At 36.2% G+C, this 12539-nt stretch overlaps 1 protein-coding gene across 1 annotated transcript in view; it reads left to right on the top strand.

Moving 5' to 3' along the window:
- itpk1b (inositol-tetrakisphosphate 1-kinase b) overlaps positions 1-9618 on the top strand; it is a 55481-nt gene extending 45863 nt beyond the window's left edge. The window contains exons 6-11 of the mRNA XM_056255057.1: positions 1605-1703; positions 4366-4406; positions 5091-5256; positions 7098-7165; positions 7266-7428; positions 9186-9618. Of these exons, the coding sequence (XP_056111032.1) occupies positions 1605-1703; positions 4366-4406; positions 5091-5256; positions 7098-7165; positions 7266-7428; positions 9186-9487 (839 nt within the window). The 3' untranslated portion in view covers positions 9488-9618. The remainder of the gene's footprint in view (positions 1-1604; positions 1704-4365; positions 4407-5090; positions 5257-7097; positions 7166-7265; positions 7429-9185) is intronic.
- Positions 9619-12539: the final 2921 nt, after the last annotated feature.

The raw sequence follows: 12539 nt of genomic DNA on the forward strand, positions 1-12539 counted from the left end.
TGAAATGGACTTCCTTATCTGCTGTCTTCCACGTCACAGCTCAGGGGCCTCATTTATAAAACTGTGCGTAGGATCCTTACTAAAAGTGTACGTGCGCCCGAAAGCCAAAAATGGCGTACGCTAAAAAATATTCAGACTTATAAAACCGTTCGTACGCCAGAACCCGCGCAAAATTCACTTTATAAATCCCAGTCAGCGGAAGAATGTGTGCACTTGCGTCTCCTCCCCGAAATAACCATATATGGAGCTCACGACGCCTAGTTTTACTATGCATATCCTCATCTGCATATCATTTGCATATGATTATACAAGATATTTGGAAAATATGAAATACGGATGTGCTGTCACATTAGGCTGCAGTAATACAAATCATAAGCCTTGCCTTGTTTTTGAATAAATAAATCAAATAGTGTAAAATACATTTCAGAGAAAGTTTCTCAATCTCACTGGCCAAATAGTATTTTTAATTGATTATATTTTTAATGGAAACAGATAGATCTTGTGCATTATTTGCACGAAACTATTTTCTCAGACAATCTGCTATTATCATGATAAGCAATTATGTATGTAAAACATTAAAACACAGAATGCCAGAGGCAAAGTGTTCAAAAGCATTGCATCCACAACAAATATTTCTATTTATTGAATATAATTTTTTTTTGTAACTTCTCAGTAATGATTTCATGTAGTTTAAGTGTCTAACTCCATTAATGGGAATGGCATCTTTAATCTAAATGTTTATATCAAAAGTAAAACATAGTTTAAATCATTATTTTATTTATTTTAAGTGTCATTGTGAACATGCACTCTATTTATGATTATGACTCATAATAAAGATTTACGGTTTTACTTCATCTGCCGTTAGATAGGCTAAATATGCGTCAGTTTCACTAAACGGCCCAACGCGTTCGCTGGCGCGGACATTTAAGAAGGGATGGATATTTGCTTAAAGTGATAGGCTTGGTGAGTGAAATTTATATTTGTATTATCTTTCTGTATATGTATCATTTTCTTTAGATTTTCTGTCTAAAAGTGACCAAAAAGACATTTAACTCCAACTCACCATCTGTGTCGCCAATTCCCTTTGTCTCCAGAATGTGCGTACGCACGGCTCAAAGTTTGCTTAAAGGTGCGCACATTCTCCCGTCAAGTTTGTTTTTTATAGATCACAACCTTTGCGTGGAAACTGGCGTACGTACGTTTCCAGCCCCGTTTTGTGCGTACGCACGCTTTATAAATGAGACCCCAGATCAGTGGCTAGTGGCTAGAACTTGGGCATGTTTAATATCAGCCACATCCTGTGGTGCCATCAGCCAATCAATGTTATCATGATGTCAATTTCCTGCAGCTCCAGAGTAGTGATTACCAGTCACATGGCAAATTTCAAATCACATTCCTGTGCCAGCCAATCAACTGCCATTGAGATATGAGCCCTAATGGATAGTGTTCTTTGAGTATTACATACTTCCTTGCTTACAGTGGTCATAGGACAAGCGGCACTTTCACAAACCCCTGCATTTTCCCTCTATAAATCCATGTAGGATTCGAGCAGGCCTTGTCAGCGGGACTCACCTGTCTCTTCCTGTCTTGTGTTCTCTCTGCAGATGTGAGGATCTGTTCTCCTCCGTTTATGGTGCTGAACAGTGAGTGTGGGCCAGACACACTGGAGCAGATCGAGCGGCACGGTCTTACATTCCCTTTCAGTAAGTCTCACGACTCGCACCTCTTCTTTCCTGAAACGGGAAGTAATGTTTAACCAATTATATATATCTCATTATCAGTGTTGTGCTAGTTACTAAGAAATAGTGACTATTTACAGTTACTAGTTACTTCGTTCAAAAAGTAACTCAATTACTTTGTTGATTACTTACACCAAAAAGTTATGCGTTACTGTTAAAAGTAACTTTTTAGTTACTTTTTTAAAGAAAGTTCTTAAATGTTCCCATTAATGCCCTTTAATGCGTTATGGTCTATACAAACACAAAACTGACTTAAACAGAAAGTAATTTTTAAACACTATTTTATTTAAGTCAGACCAGCACAAACTGAATATATCAAGGATTTCTGAAATAAATAACAAAACAAGCATTTTTAAAGCTAGTGACTTGTTTGCTTTCTCAACATTGATGTTCATGCAGCTGACAGAATACGTTTTTACCACTGTGGTTTTTACTGCATGAATTAATATTTGAGCAATACAATTGTACCTTGATCATTCTTGTTAGTTCATAGTAGGCCTACATTAACTAAGGAGATACAAATGCATCTAACAATGAATGATACTTCTACAACATTTATTAACCATATTTAATGCTAAAATTGTTATCTTATTGTAAAGTGTTGCCATTTATATGATTCAAGCTTAAAGAAGATGGCCATATTTAAATATCTGCAAAGGCCAGAGCATTAAAATTACATAAATGTAGACCTATATTACATGTACAGTCTTTCACTCTATTTGCTTAAATTTTAGAACACTTGATTAGACTTGATGTCGGCTGCATGAACACATCAATGTAAGCAATCAATCACGTCACTAGTTTTAAAAATACAACTTCGCCGGCTAATGAATGCATAAAAGTGACCAGCTGGACATAAACTAATGCAAATAGATGGTAACAATTGCGACATAAAACATGTGGGTCAGGTCTGCGTGTGTTTTTGTCACATTGCTTTAATCGCTTGAGGTAAGTTAGCCGTTACTAATGTTATTCCTCTCAGAATCGACGGCAAGCTTCTGTTCTTTCTCTGCTGATGCAGCATCTAGTCAAAAAATTAATTACTTTATAATGATATGGCAATGTGTACTTAAGTGTTCTGTATTCATACCGTTTCGCTGTCTGTGTTTTAAATGCGCATCAAGTGCTCAGCGCTCTCCGTGCAGCTCGGGCTGCCTCACGTGTCTACGTAAACAACTCAGCCAGTGAGTTTGTTATGTGTCCTCAGGTGTCCTCTCGCTCTGTATAATGCTAGCAGTCTCTTCAGTGCTCTCGTACTGTGTAATGACAGCGCACACTTCTCAGCCGCTCCAGCAACTAATTAATTTAAAAAAGTAACGGACAACGCGCCATATGGTAACGGTAACGGAGTTAATTTATTTAAAAAGTAATGCGTTACAGTATTAGTTACTGTCAAAAGTAACTGCGTTACAGTAACGCGTTACTGCCCAACACTGCTCATTATATAAATATCACTCAAATATTTGTGCCAAAATCCATTAATTTCAGTAGGAATGGGAATTTTTTTTGCTTCAGGAAAGATTCAATGAAATATTTCTCCATGCAGATTTCACAACGGGTTCATGTTGGTCAAGCAAATTCAATGTACTGACCAAAAGAAATCTGTTTGTGTTGAAAGTCACTTCTGTGTGAGCTGTGTGTCATACATCCCTACACTATTGACAATGGACAAAGGACTTTTTTTGTCCTTGAAATTTCACAGAAATGTGACTCAGTTTTCCTGCGGGTCCTTAAAAAGTTTAAAATTAAGTTTGTTCAAATTGAATGCCATAAAAAGTCTTAAATATCATTTTATGTGTTGTTAAATTTGAGGACAGAAAAACAGGAATCGCGATAAAGCCTAATGTGATTAATAAACGTTCAGTCAAAATGCAGTTCTGATGCACATTCTACAGGAGCAGTTCACAATAAATAAATAATGCACATTTATGCCTAGCATAAACACTTTATAGAGTTAATATTGTAATATGTTGTAAGAGTGCATGTTTTATCTTCCTCATCTTTATGAATGAGCAGCTGGAAGTAATGCAGCATTTCAAAATAAAATATTGTGTTGTTGGTTACTCAATAAACTGCATCTGGCTTTTAATTCAACATAAACTTGTGTGGCTTCTTTCTGGGCTGCCCTGTCTTATGAAGGAAAGACTAAAAACATTGTTTAACACTTTTAATATTTAATTTAGTCGAATTTGCAAAGTATCTGAACTTTTTTTTTTTTATTGTCTTTTTAAAATAATTATTATTTTATCAGCAAAATCCAGTCCCAATCAACCTATAATTTGTATGTATTGATAAATTAAAATGCAAACCAATTTCAATACATATGTATATTTAGAATAAAACATGTCTTGAGTATTTTAAACATGCAGTTACCCTGGTTTGCAGTTGTTTTAAGCAAAATAATTATTATAAGATTGCATGAGTATGTTCTGTATGGACATATGGTATTCATTTTATTTGCGCAAGTCTTTAATTTGATTTAAAAACTCTGCAGATACCCTGATGTTTTTATTGGCTCTCACTAAAATGCCATTAGCTTGCATTTCACTGCATTAAAGGTTTATTAAAGAGTTGCATTATTAACTAGACTTAACTAGAGTGTTTTTTTCCTTCTCATCCTGCACAGTTTGCAAAACACGGGTTGCTCACGGAACTAACTCTCATGAGGTAATACTCTTTTCTAACTCTGTTTTTTTGTGAAATGTGACCACAGAGGCCATGAAATGCTAACACACACACACCAAGCTTTGTATTACAATCTAGTGAGCTGCCTACATAGGTAGCTACCTTTGAATGCAGCATTCTATGTGAAATTTAACCTAATAATTGAAGTTGAAGAAATTGAAGTAGCTGATTTGGAAAGGTCAACTCCACGTTGACGACACGAACTAAACTCTTCCAGACCTCAGCTACACTACAGTGTTTGAGGGCGGGGCAGAGTAGGTGTTGCGGGCAGCCAATGAGGACCATAGGCTCACAATATGCAAATTTGTTACAAACCTACATAGGTTTGTACAGGAAGTAAATAATGGCAACTCATTTCAGGCAGTTCAGAATCAGTTTTTCCTTTTTGGGAAACTTTGCAGACCTTTTACACTCACACTACATGAAAGGTAATATCCAAGAAATAAAAAAAACATAATAGGGGCACTTTAACATTCACTTGCGATGCACAAAAGGTGCTTTATAGTGGAAAAAAGGTTCTTCAGACAGTAAGAAAAAATGGTTCTTTTAAGAACGGTTCACTCACTGAAGGGTTCTTTGGGGAACCCAAAATGTTTGCAAAAAAAGTGTATTTATCACTTTGAATTGTTAAGTTAAAGCGTTCTGTCTCACTGTGTTCCTCTGCAGATGGCTATAATATTCAACGCCGAGGACCTAAAGGACGTGAAGCCCCCATGTGTCATTCAGAGTTTTATTAACCACAATGCCGTGCTCTACAAGGTGTTCGTGGTGGGAGAATCGCACACTGTGGTGGAGAGACCATCACTCAAGAACTTCCCTTCTGGACCGTCTGGTAAACCTTCAGCCCACACTTCAACTCTTTATAAATGTTATTTCCATGAAAGGCCGCTCCTGCGATATGGTTCGTTTCACCGCAACTGGAGCTTAAGTTTGTTTAGGCATGATTTACGTTACAACGTTCCCGCTGTAAAGACTCGGATGCCTTTGCACAGCTGACTTTGCAGTGGAAACAGTGGATTGTGTTTTGCTCCTACCCTGTCAGCAGAAGTGCTTGCTGATGCCGGGTTTCCGCCGCAGGCCGCTGTACGGAATGATCCGTTTGCATATGCCAGTGTACAATGCAAACCAGTTGCGGCTACTGGAAGAGCAATCTGTTAGTTTAATGCAAATTCATGAGGTCATATCTGTGAATTCATGAACTCATGCTGAACTCTGCAATGCACAAGTACACATGCACACACATATATAAATTCACTCACGCCTTGTCTTAGAGCAGTATTCAAATAATAATAAAAAAACCTGTTTAAAAGATTAAAACAAAGAAAAAGGGGTGGCACTGTGTTTCTAAAGATAGATCAGGTTGTTTGTAATCTCTAAGAATCCCATGAAGGCGTGATATATTTGAGTTTGTAAAGTTCTTCGACAGGTAATCAGGGATTGTACCGCAGTACTATTTAGTTCTTTTAGATTTTACTGACCAAAACAATTGTATTTTAACCACAGAAACTACAACTATATGTGCAAAGCCAATGAGAATACATACATAATTAATTCTAATGATTATTATTATTATTTTTGAGATGGAGGAACAGATTACTAAAACCTAGTACTTAGTAATCTAATAAATATTGAAATTCAAATTCTGTCATTATTTACTCTCCCTCCTGTCGTTCCAAACCCGAAAGACTTTTGTTCATCATCGGAACACAAATGAAGATATTTTTGATGAAATCTGAGAGTTTCTGTCCCTCCATTGACAGCTACGCAACTGACACTTTTGACGCTTCATAAAGTTCATAAGCGGTTTAGTCCAAATTTTCTGAAGAGATTCGATCGCTTTATCCCTTTTCTCTTTAAGAGTTCATCTGCTAAAACAGCTACTTAAATATAATGAAATATTGTAATATATTTTTGTTATATATATATCAAATAAATAACTATATTTATTTATTTTTAGTCTGAATACATAATTTAAATAGCTATCACTGGAGAAATGTTACTTTTTTCAGACTGGAATAATGTTTCTACACAGCCATTATAGATCATGTGTGTCATGCATATTTTAATGCTATAAGAAAATGTAAAAAAATTCAATCAATTATAAATATTATTAAGGTTTATATATACATGTTCTAGTAGGATGTGTTTTAAAATGCATATGAATTTCTAAAGCCATTATAATTCCTTGTTTCCTTGGTTCTATTTCTGGTTAAGACCATTGTTCTCTTCAGTGGCATAACACAGCCATGTTTAGAAGCTATACAGATGAAGAGAGGTTTTCTTAGGTTCAAAAAGATATTATCTCTGAGGATTAATAGAAGTACATCGTAAATATTTTGGGTGTTTTGATGTGTGCAGATGGAAGGAAGTGTAAATGGTGGATTCCTCTCCCTTAATGAATTTCTCTACTGCCATTTGAGTGGGAGGTCATAAATCTCAGCATCCTCTTGGCACTAGATTTTTGTTTTTCCTCCTCCTCCTCCTCCTCCTCACTGTCTCTTTCTCTCCCTCTCTGCCTGGCAGTCCTGAAGCCTTGAATCTGTCATCTGAAGCACAGCTCTCTGCTGCTGTCTAGTGGCTTGCTGTGCACTTGCACTGTTACACTTTCACTTGCAGCTGAAAGTGTTTGGATTTTTTGCATTCATTTGTTTGCTTTTTTTAATGCCTTCACAGACAGAAAAGCGATTTTCTTCAATAGCCACAATGTGTCCAAGCCAGAGTCGTCCTCTGACCTCACATCTGTAAGTGGGCGTCCAGTAAAAATTGCAGTCTTGCTAGTCAACCCACAGTGTTGTGTTTTGGCAAAAGCTCTTTGTTCACTTTTGTTTGCATTTTTGACAGAGAGATAATGTAGAAGGTGTTTCCCAGCCCCCGAATGATGATGTCATCAGGGAACTGTGTAAATCTCTACGGGAAGCTCTCGGGGTTTCGCTCTTCGGGATCGACATCATCATCAACAACCAGACGGGCCAACATGCAGTCATTGACATCAACGCATTCCCTGGTGTGTATCTGTCCATGCAAACCTGTAACCCTGTAACCACAAGGCAATTCTTCAGGCAACATTTAATAACTTTTTATTTTGCGCGCATACACTACCGTTCGAAAGATTGGGTTGGAAGTCTGTTATGCTCACCAGTAAGCATGATGCATGATGCGATTCTTTGATGAAAAGAAAGAACTGCATTTATTTGAAATATAAAACATGTCTTTACTGTCACTTTTGATCAATTTAATGGAACATTTCTGAATAAAAGTAATAATATTAATAACACAAAAACCTACTGACCCCAAACTTCTTAAAAGATAAGGTGATGGTTGGTTGAGGTTCATTAGAATCTTTACAAAAATAGGTAGATATCGGTCTCCCAAAAACTAATTAATTGCATTTTTGTCAATAACAAATATGTACAAGGTGATGAAAAGGAAAAATATGTTAAAGTTTATAATTTTATGTTGGTTTCATGTTTTTGAAAAACATCAAAAAAAGTTTTGCTTGTGAAAGTAATGACATGCTTTACTTAGATTTGGAATACATGTGAGTGTATATATATCTTATGTCTTATGTATATATCTATGGTAAATGTCTCATATTGTCAAAACTGAAATTTCCTGGCTTGTTTCATGATAACAGAGGTCTAGGGCCTATGCAACTACCATATAAGTAGATACTATGCATCCTGATAAAGTTCCCTTGGCCTTTGAAATTAAAATAGCCCCACGTCATCACATAACCTTCACCAAACCTAGAGATTAGCATGGGGTACTTTCCTTAAGATCATCTCTCAATGCAAATCAAACCAGCTATTAGGCTAACTGAAATAAAACCATGCTAATCTCTAGGTATGGTGAAGGGTATGTGATGACGTGGGGCTATTTCAATTCCAAAGGCCAAGGGAACTTTATCAGGAGGATGCTTAGTATCCTGGATCCATGAAATAACTGGCCTTTAAAAATGAAAATCTGCCTGTCTTTATGGGAATTTAACATAGGGGTGTCCTGACTTATGCACCCTGTATTTTAAGGAAGAACATTTATTTATTTACGATACATTATTCATACACAAAGAAAATTGTTGTCCTTAAAGGTTGGATTTTTCCTAAGTTGTTTTAATTAAGGCATTAAGATCAATTTCCAAAATAGTATTTTTTTATTCCTCTTTTTATCAACTTTAGCATGGGTGTATTCACTTATGCTAAGCACTGTACCTTACTTGTGAGCATCACCAAGCCACAGGCTACATCATACATGACCCTAGTTACCTGTGGTTGGCCTAGCTGTGCGTCACTCAGAAAACAACAGGCCAATCAGAAGAGAGGCTCATGAATATTAATTAGAAAGGCCAAAATCTACCTGTTCTTAGCAGAGCTCCTGAGAAAGGAGCTGTAAAAATATATTGGGATGGTTTTTGGTACTTATACCGCAAATATATATTCTTAAGGACATTAAAACCTAAAATAAAACTTCAGAAAGGTTTACAATATGGGACCTTTAAACATATTTTTCAACATCAAGTATTTTATATCATGAAGTTTTCTTGGAGTCATACAATTTGACTGTATGAACTAATCTTATGTTGTATGGTTTTCTTCTACAATTACTGCATAAATATAATTTAGTAGCATAAAATCCCCTTAAAAATACAAACTATTAAACTAAAATATAGTACATTAATTTCATTGAAATAAAAAAACATCACGTATCTCATCATGAAATATGTTCCTTATCCATTATTGTTTGAACAATTCTTACTCTTTTCAGGATATGAGGGTGTTCCTGAGTTCTTCAATGACCTCCTCAACCACATCATCAGCGTCCTCCAAGACCACGCCTCCAATGAGCCCTCGGCCCCGCCCCCGTCCGGCCAGCTGCCCGCTTTAGGAGTCCCCCCCCAGGAGTGCTGTGGCATGCTGGGTAAGGAGTCGGACAGCAGCCCCTGGATCGTGGAGGGGGACGGGGGTCTGAAAGGCCCTCGTCAGAGACTGGGCTGCAACACGGCCATGTCCCCCAACTTCCAACAGCACTGCGTGTCCACGATAGCCACTAAAGCCTCGTCGCAATGACTGTCCCGTCCCACGCCATCCTTCCCTGAACAAATTGTGAAGACAGAGTGAATAATATACAGTAACAATAATAACTATTATACTGATAAAATATATCTGTAATCAAAAATAAACTATATTGGGAATCATAATGATGTTGATAAAGGGCATTGAATTCTATCTTCTATGCCTTTGCATACGTTTTTTTATTTTTTATTAATTCGATTTTTTTTTTTTTTTTGTCTAACAACTCAGTACTGTAATGTGAACATTTGGGGAATCAACATAGATCAGCATCTAAATCAGTTTTACTTTGAATCACAGTGGAGGTTGGATATTTAAGCTGGACAAGGTTTCTGAAGGTTTTCTTTTGTTGCTGATGGAAAAGACTAACTGATATTAGTGTCTTTAATGACACTGAACACAAACACACCCACTAATCTAAGAACCAGGACACCTAAAATGTCTTTGTGCTCTGTATTTAGTGGCAATCCTATATTGTGATGATCCACAGTGTATATCTTTGTGCAGCGTCTGCAAATCTGCTCCGTAAGCCGAATGAAGGCCCAGCGCGCAGCTCTTGTAGACCGTGTGCCACAGTGTTTGATCTTGTGACGCTCTCCGTAATCTTTCCACAATGCTCAGGAAGACTTTCATCATCCTTCCATGAACATTGTGACACCTGATATTTTCCATGTGCATTTCAACCCATCATTTCATAAGGTGTTATGTGAAGTGGGAGAAAATTCGAGTAATGAATTTCCAGGCGAACCGTGTCAAGTACAATTAAAGAGATAGTTCACCCCAAAAATATTTATCATCAATTACTCACCCTCAAGTTGTTCCAATCATGTATGAGTTTCTTTTTTCTGCTGAACCAAAAAAAAAGATATTTTAAAGAATGTTATTTGGGGTTGGTCATTTTTACTACTATGGAAGTCAATGGCTACAATTATAATTACAATGGTTACCAACATTCTTTAAAACATCTTTTTGGAACAACATGAGAGTGAGTAAATTACAAAAAAATTCCATTTTGGGTGAACGATCCCTTTAATGTTTTTTTTTTTTTATAGTTTTGTGAAAGACCCCGAAGAGGCTAAAATTCTACAATTCTTCTAAATATTCTTCTAAATTCTGTTGTTTTTCAGTGTCGAGTTTGGTTGGACGGTTGCAAGTGGAGATATTGACATTCCCTGTATGTGTGTGTGTGTGAGTGAGATATTTTTTAGCAGACAGTCCTTTAAAGTTCTAATGTTTTGTACATGATCCAGTTTTGAAAGTCATATTTATGACTTGGCTTCAGATTAGTACACACCCTTGAAATATTGGAACAAACTGTATAAGATGGATGTTCATGTGTGTGTGTGTTGGGAGTATTTTTTCTTTTTCAAATTGCAAGAAAGGATACATCTCTTCCACAAAGGGTTAAACAATTTGATTCTTGGTTACCATTCCTAGGTTAAAAGGAAAATTAACAGATTTGTACAATTTTGTTCATATTCCTCCGTTATAAATGGAATAGTGGCTAGCTAGTTTGAAAATCACTAATGAATACAAAGTATTTGTTTTATACATGATGTCGTTAGCATTTCATTTGGTTGCTGATTTAAATCAGACTGTATGTGAACTGCCATGAGGTGTGTTCCAAAATGTGTTTAGCACTAATTAATATCAATATATGTCATTAAAACCATCTGAACAATTTTTACATTAATTAAAATGTAATAAAGCCAAAACATGATTTGCAGCACTTGTTTGCATACACTGTAATGAAACTCGAAATTACAAAAATTATTTGTTGCTAACAGTAGATTAGAAAAGTTTGTCTTATTTGGATTCATGTGTATGAAAGAAATCTCGCCCACTTAGTGCCCGTAAAGTGACTTGGATTACTCCTACACATTTGAAGACCAACAGAAAGCAGCTTGTTTTTGTTCACTGTGAGAGGAATGAATGTGTGGAGATATTTGACACGTCTTAATGTGGTAAACAAGAGCGGTGCAAATGGACGGCTGTCGTCAGCATCTGCTCCCATTCTGTTCAATTTATATAAATTGAACATTTAGCGCCACTCCATTGGCACTTCGCACCTTATGTTAATGCATTTCTTGTTCTGAAGGGGTCCATTTTTTATGTAACATTTAAGAGTGATATTTTCATAGGTGTACCAAACTGTGTTTAAGATATTTTTTCTATAATAACTCCCTTCATTGTTAAGGAATTCAAATTGAATGGTCATTGTCATTTAAATGCCAGTTTTAAAGAATGTGAGCCATGTCGACTTCAACAAGAACTAGCTGGGTTTTTAGGACGTGTAGTCTCTTGCTTGCTTATATCAAGAGAGTTGGAATATGTTTATATGTCTAATGAGGAGTTGTTCAGATTAAGGTTGTGTTTTGTATAACCGGAAGTCCTATGAGAGGTAGAGAGAATGACAGCCATCAACACCGCTTTACCTTTTGTCTCTGTACTTTTGCCTTCATTGTGCTATCAAATAGAAAAACTCCTCACCTACTAAATTTTCTGTCTCTATCATTATTTATCGACATCTTCAAAGGTTTCGGGTCTCATTTAAAATTTCGGGCCCCCTTATTTGCATATTCATACACTAGACTAGGGCCATAACCCATCAAGACCATGGGTCAACATCTCTGGTTACTTCAGCATCACAATGTGACCATTATTGCTATGCTATACCATGCTATTCATATTATTCAGATGTGTCCATATCCTAGAAGTGACCAATTATTAAGTTTTTAGCCCATTTACTCACCTCCATGTTGCTCCATACATGTTTGAATTACTTTCTACCATGGGACACACATGTAATGGATGTTGAGTTGCGTCTTGCTGTTTTGTTGCAAGGTAAAAAGTTTGTCTGGAGAAGAAAAAGAATATGTTAGGGTTATTATAGGTAACTGAAGCAAAATAAAATAAAAACATTTTCGTTACTTGAAATAAAATATTAAAAACTAAATTGATTTTAGCTAGTTGCTAAGACACGTTTCTTATTTTCATTTAGTTTAACAGTAACACGGTGTACTAAAATGACTAAAACTTAAAAAGTAAA

The sequence above is a fragment of the Rhinichthys klamathensis genome, unplaced genomic scaffold (genome assembly GCF_029890125.1).
Source record: "Rhinichthys klamathensis goyatoka isolate OS25496 unplaced genomic scaffold, OSU_Roscu_1.1 h1tg000117l_1, whole genome shotgun sequence".
Lineage (NCBI taxonomy): Eukaryota > Metazoa > Chordata > Actinopteri > Cypriniformes > Leuciscidae > Rhinichthys > Rhinichthys klamathensis.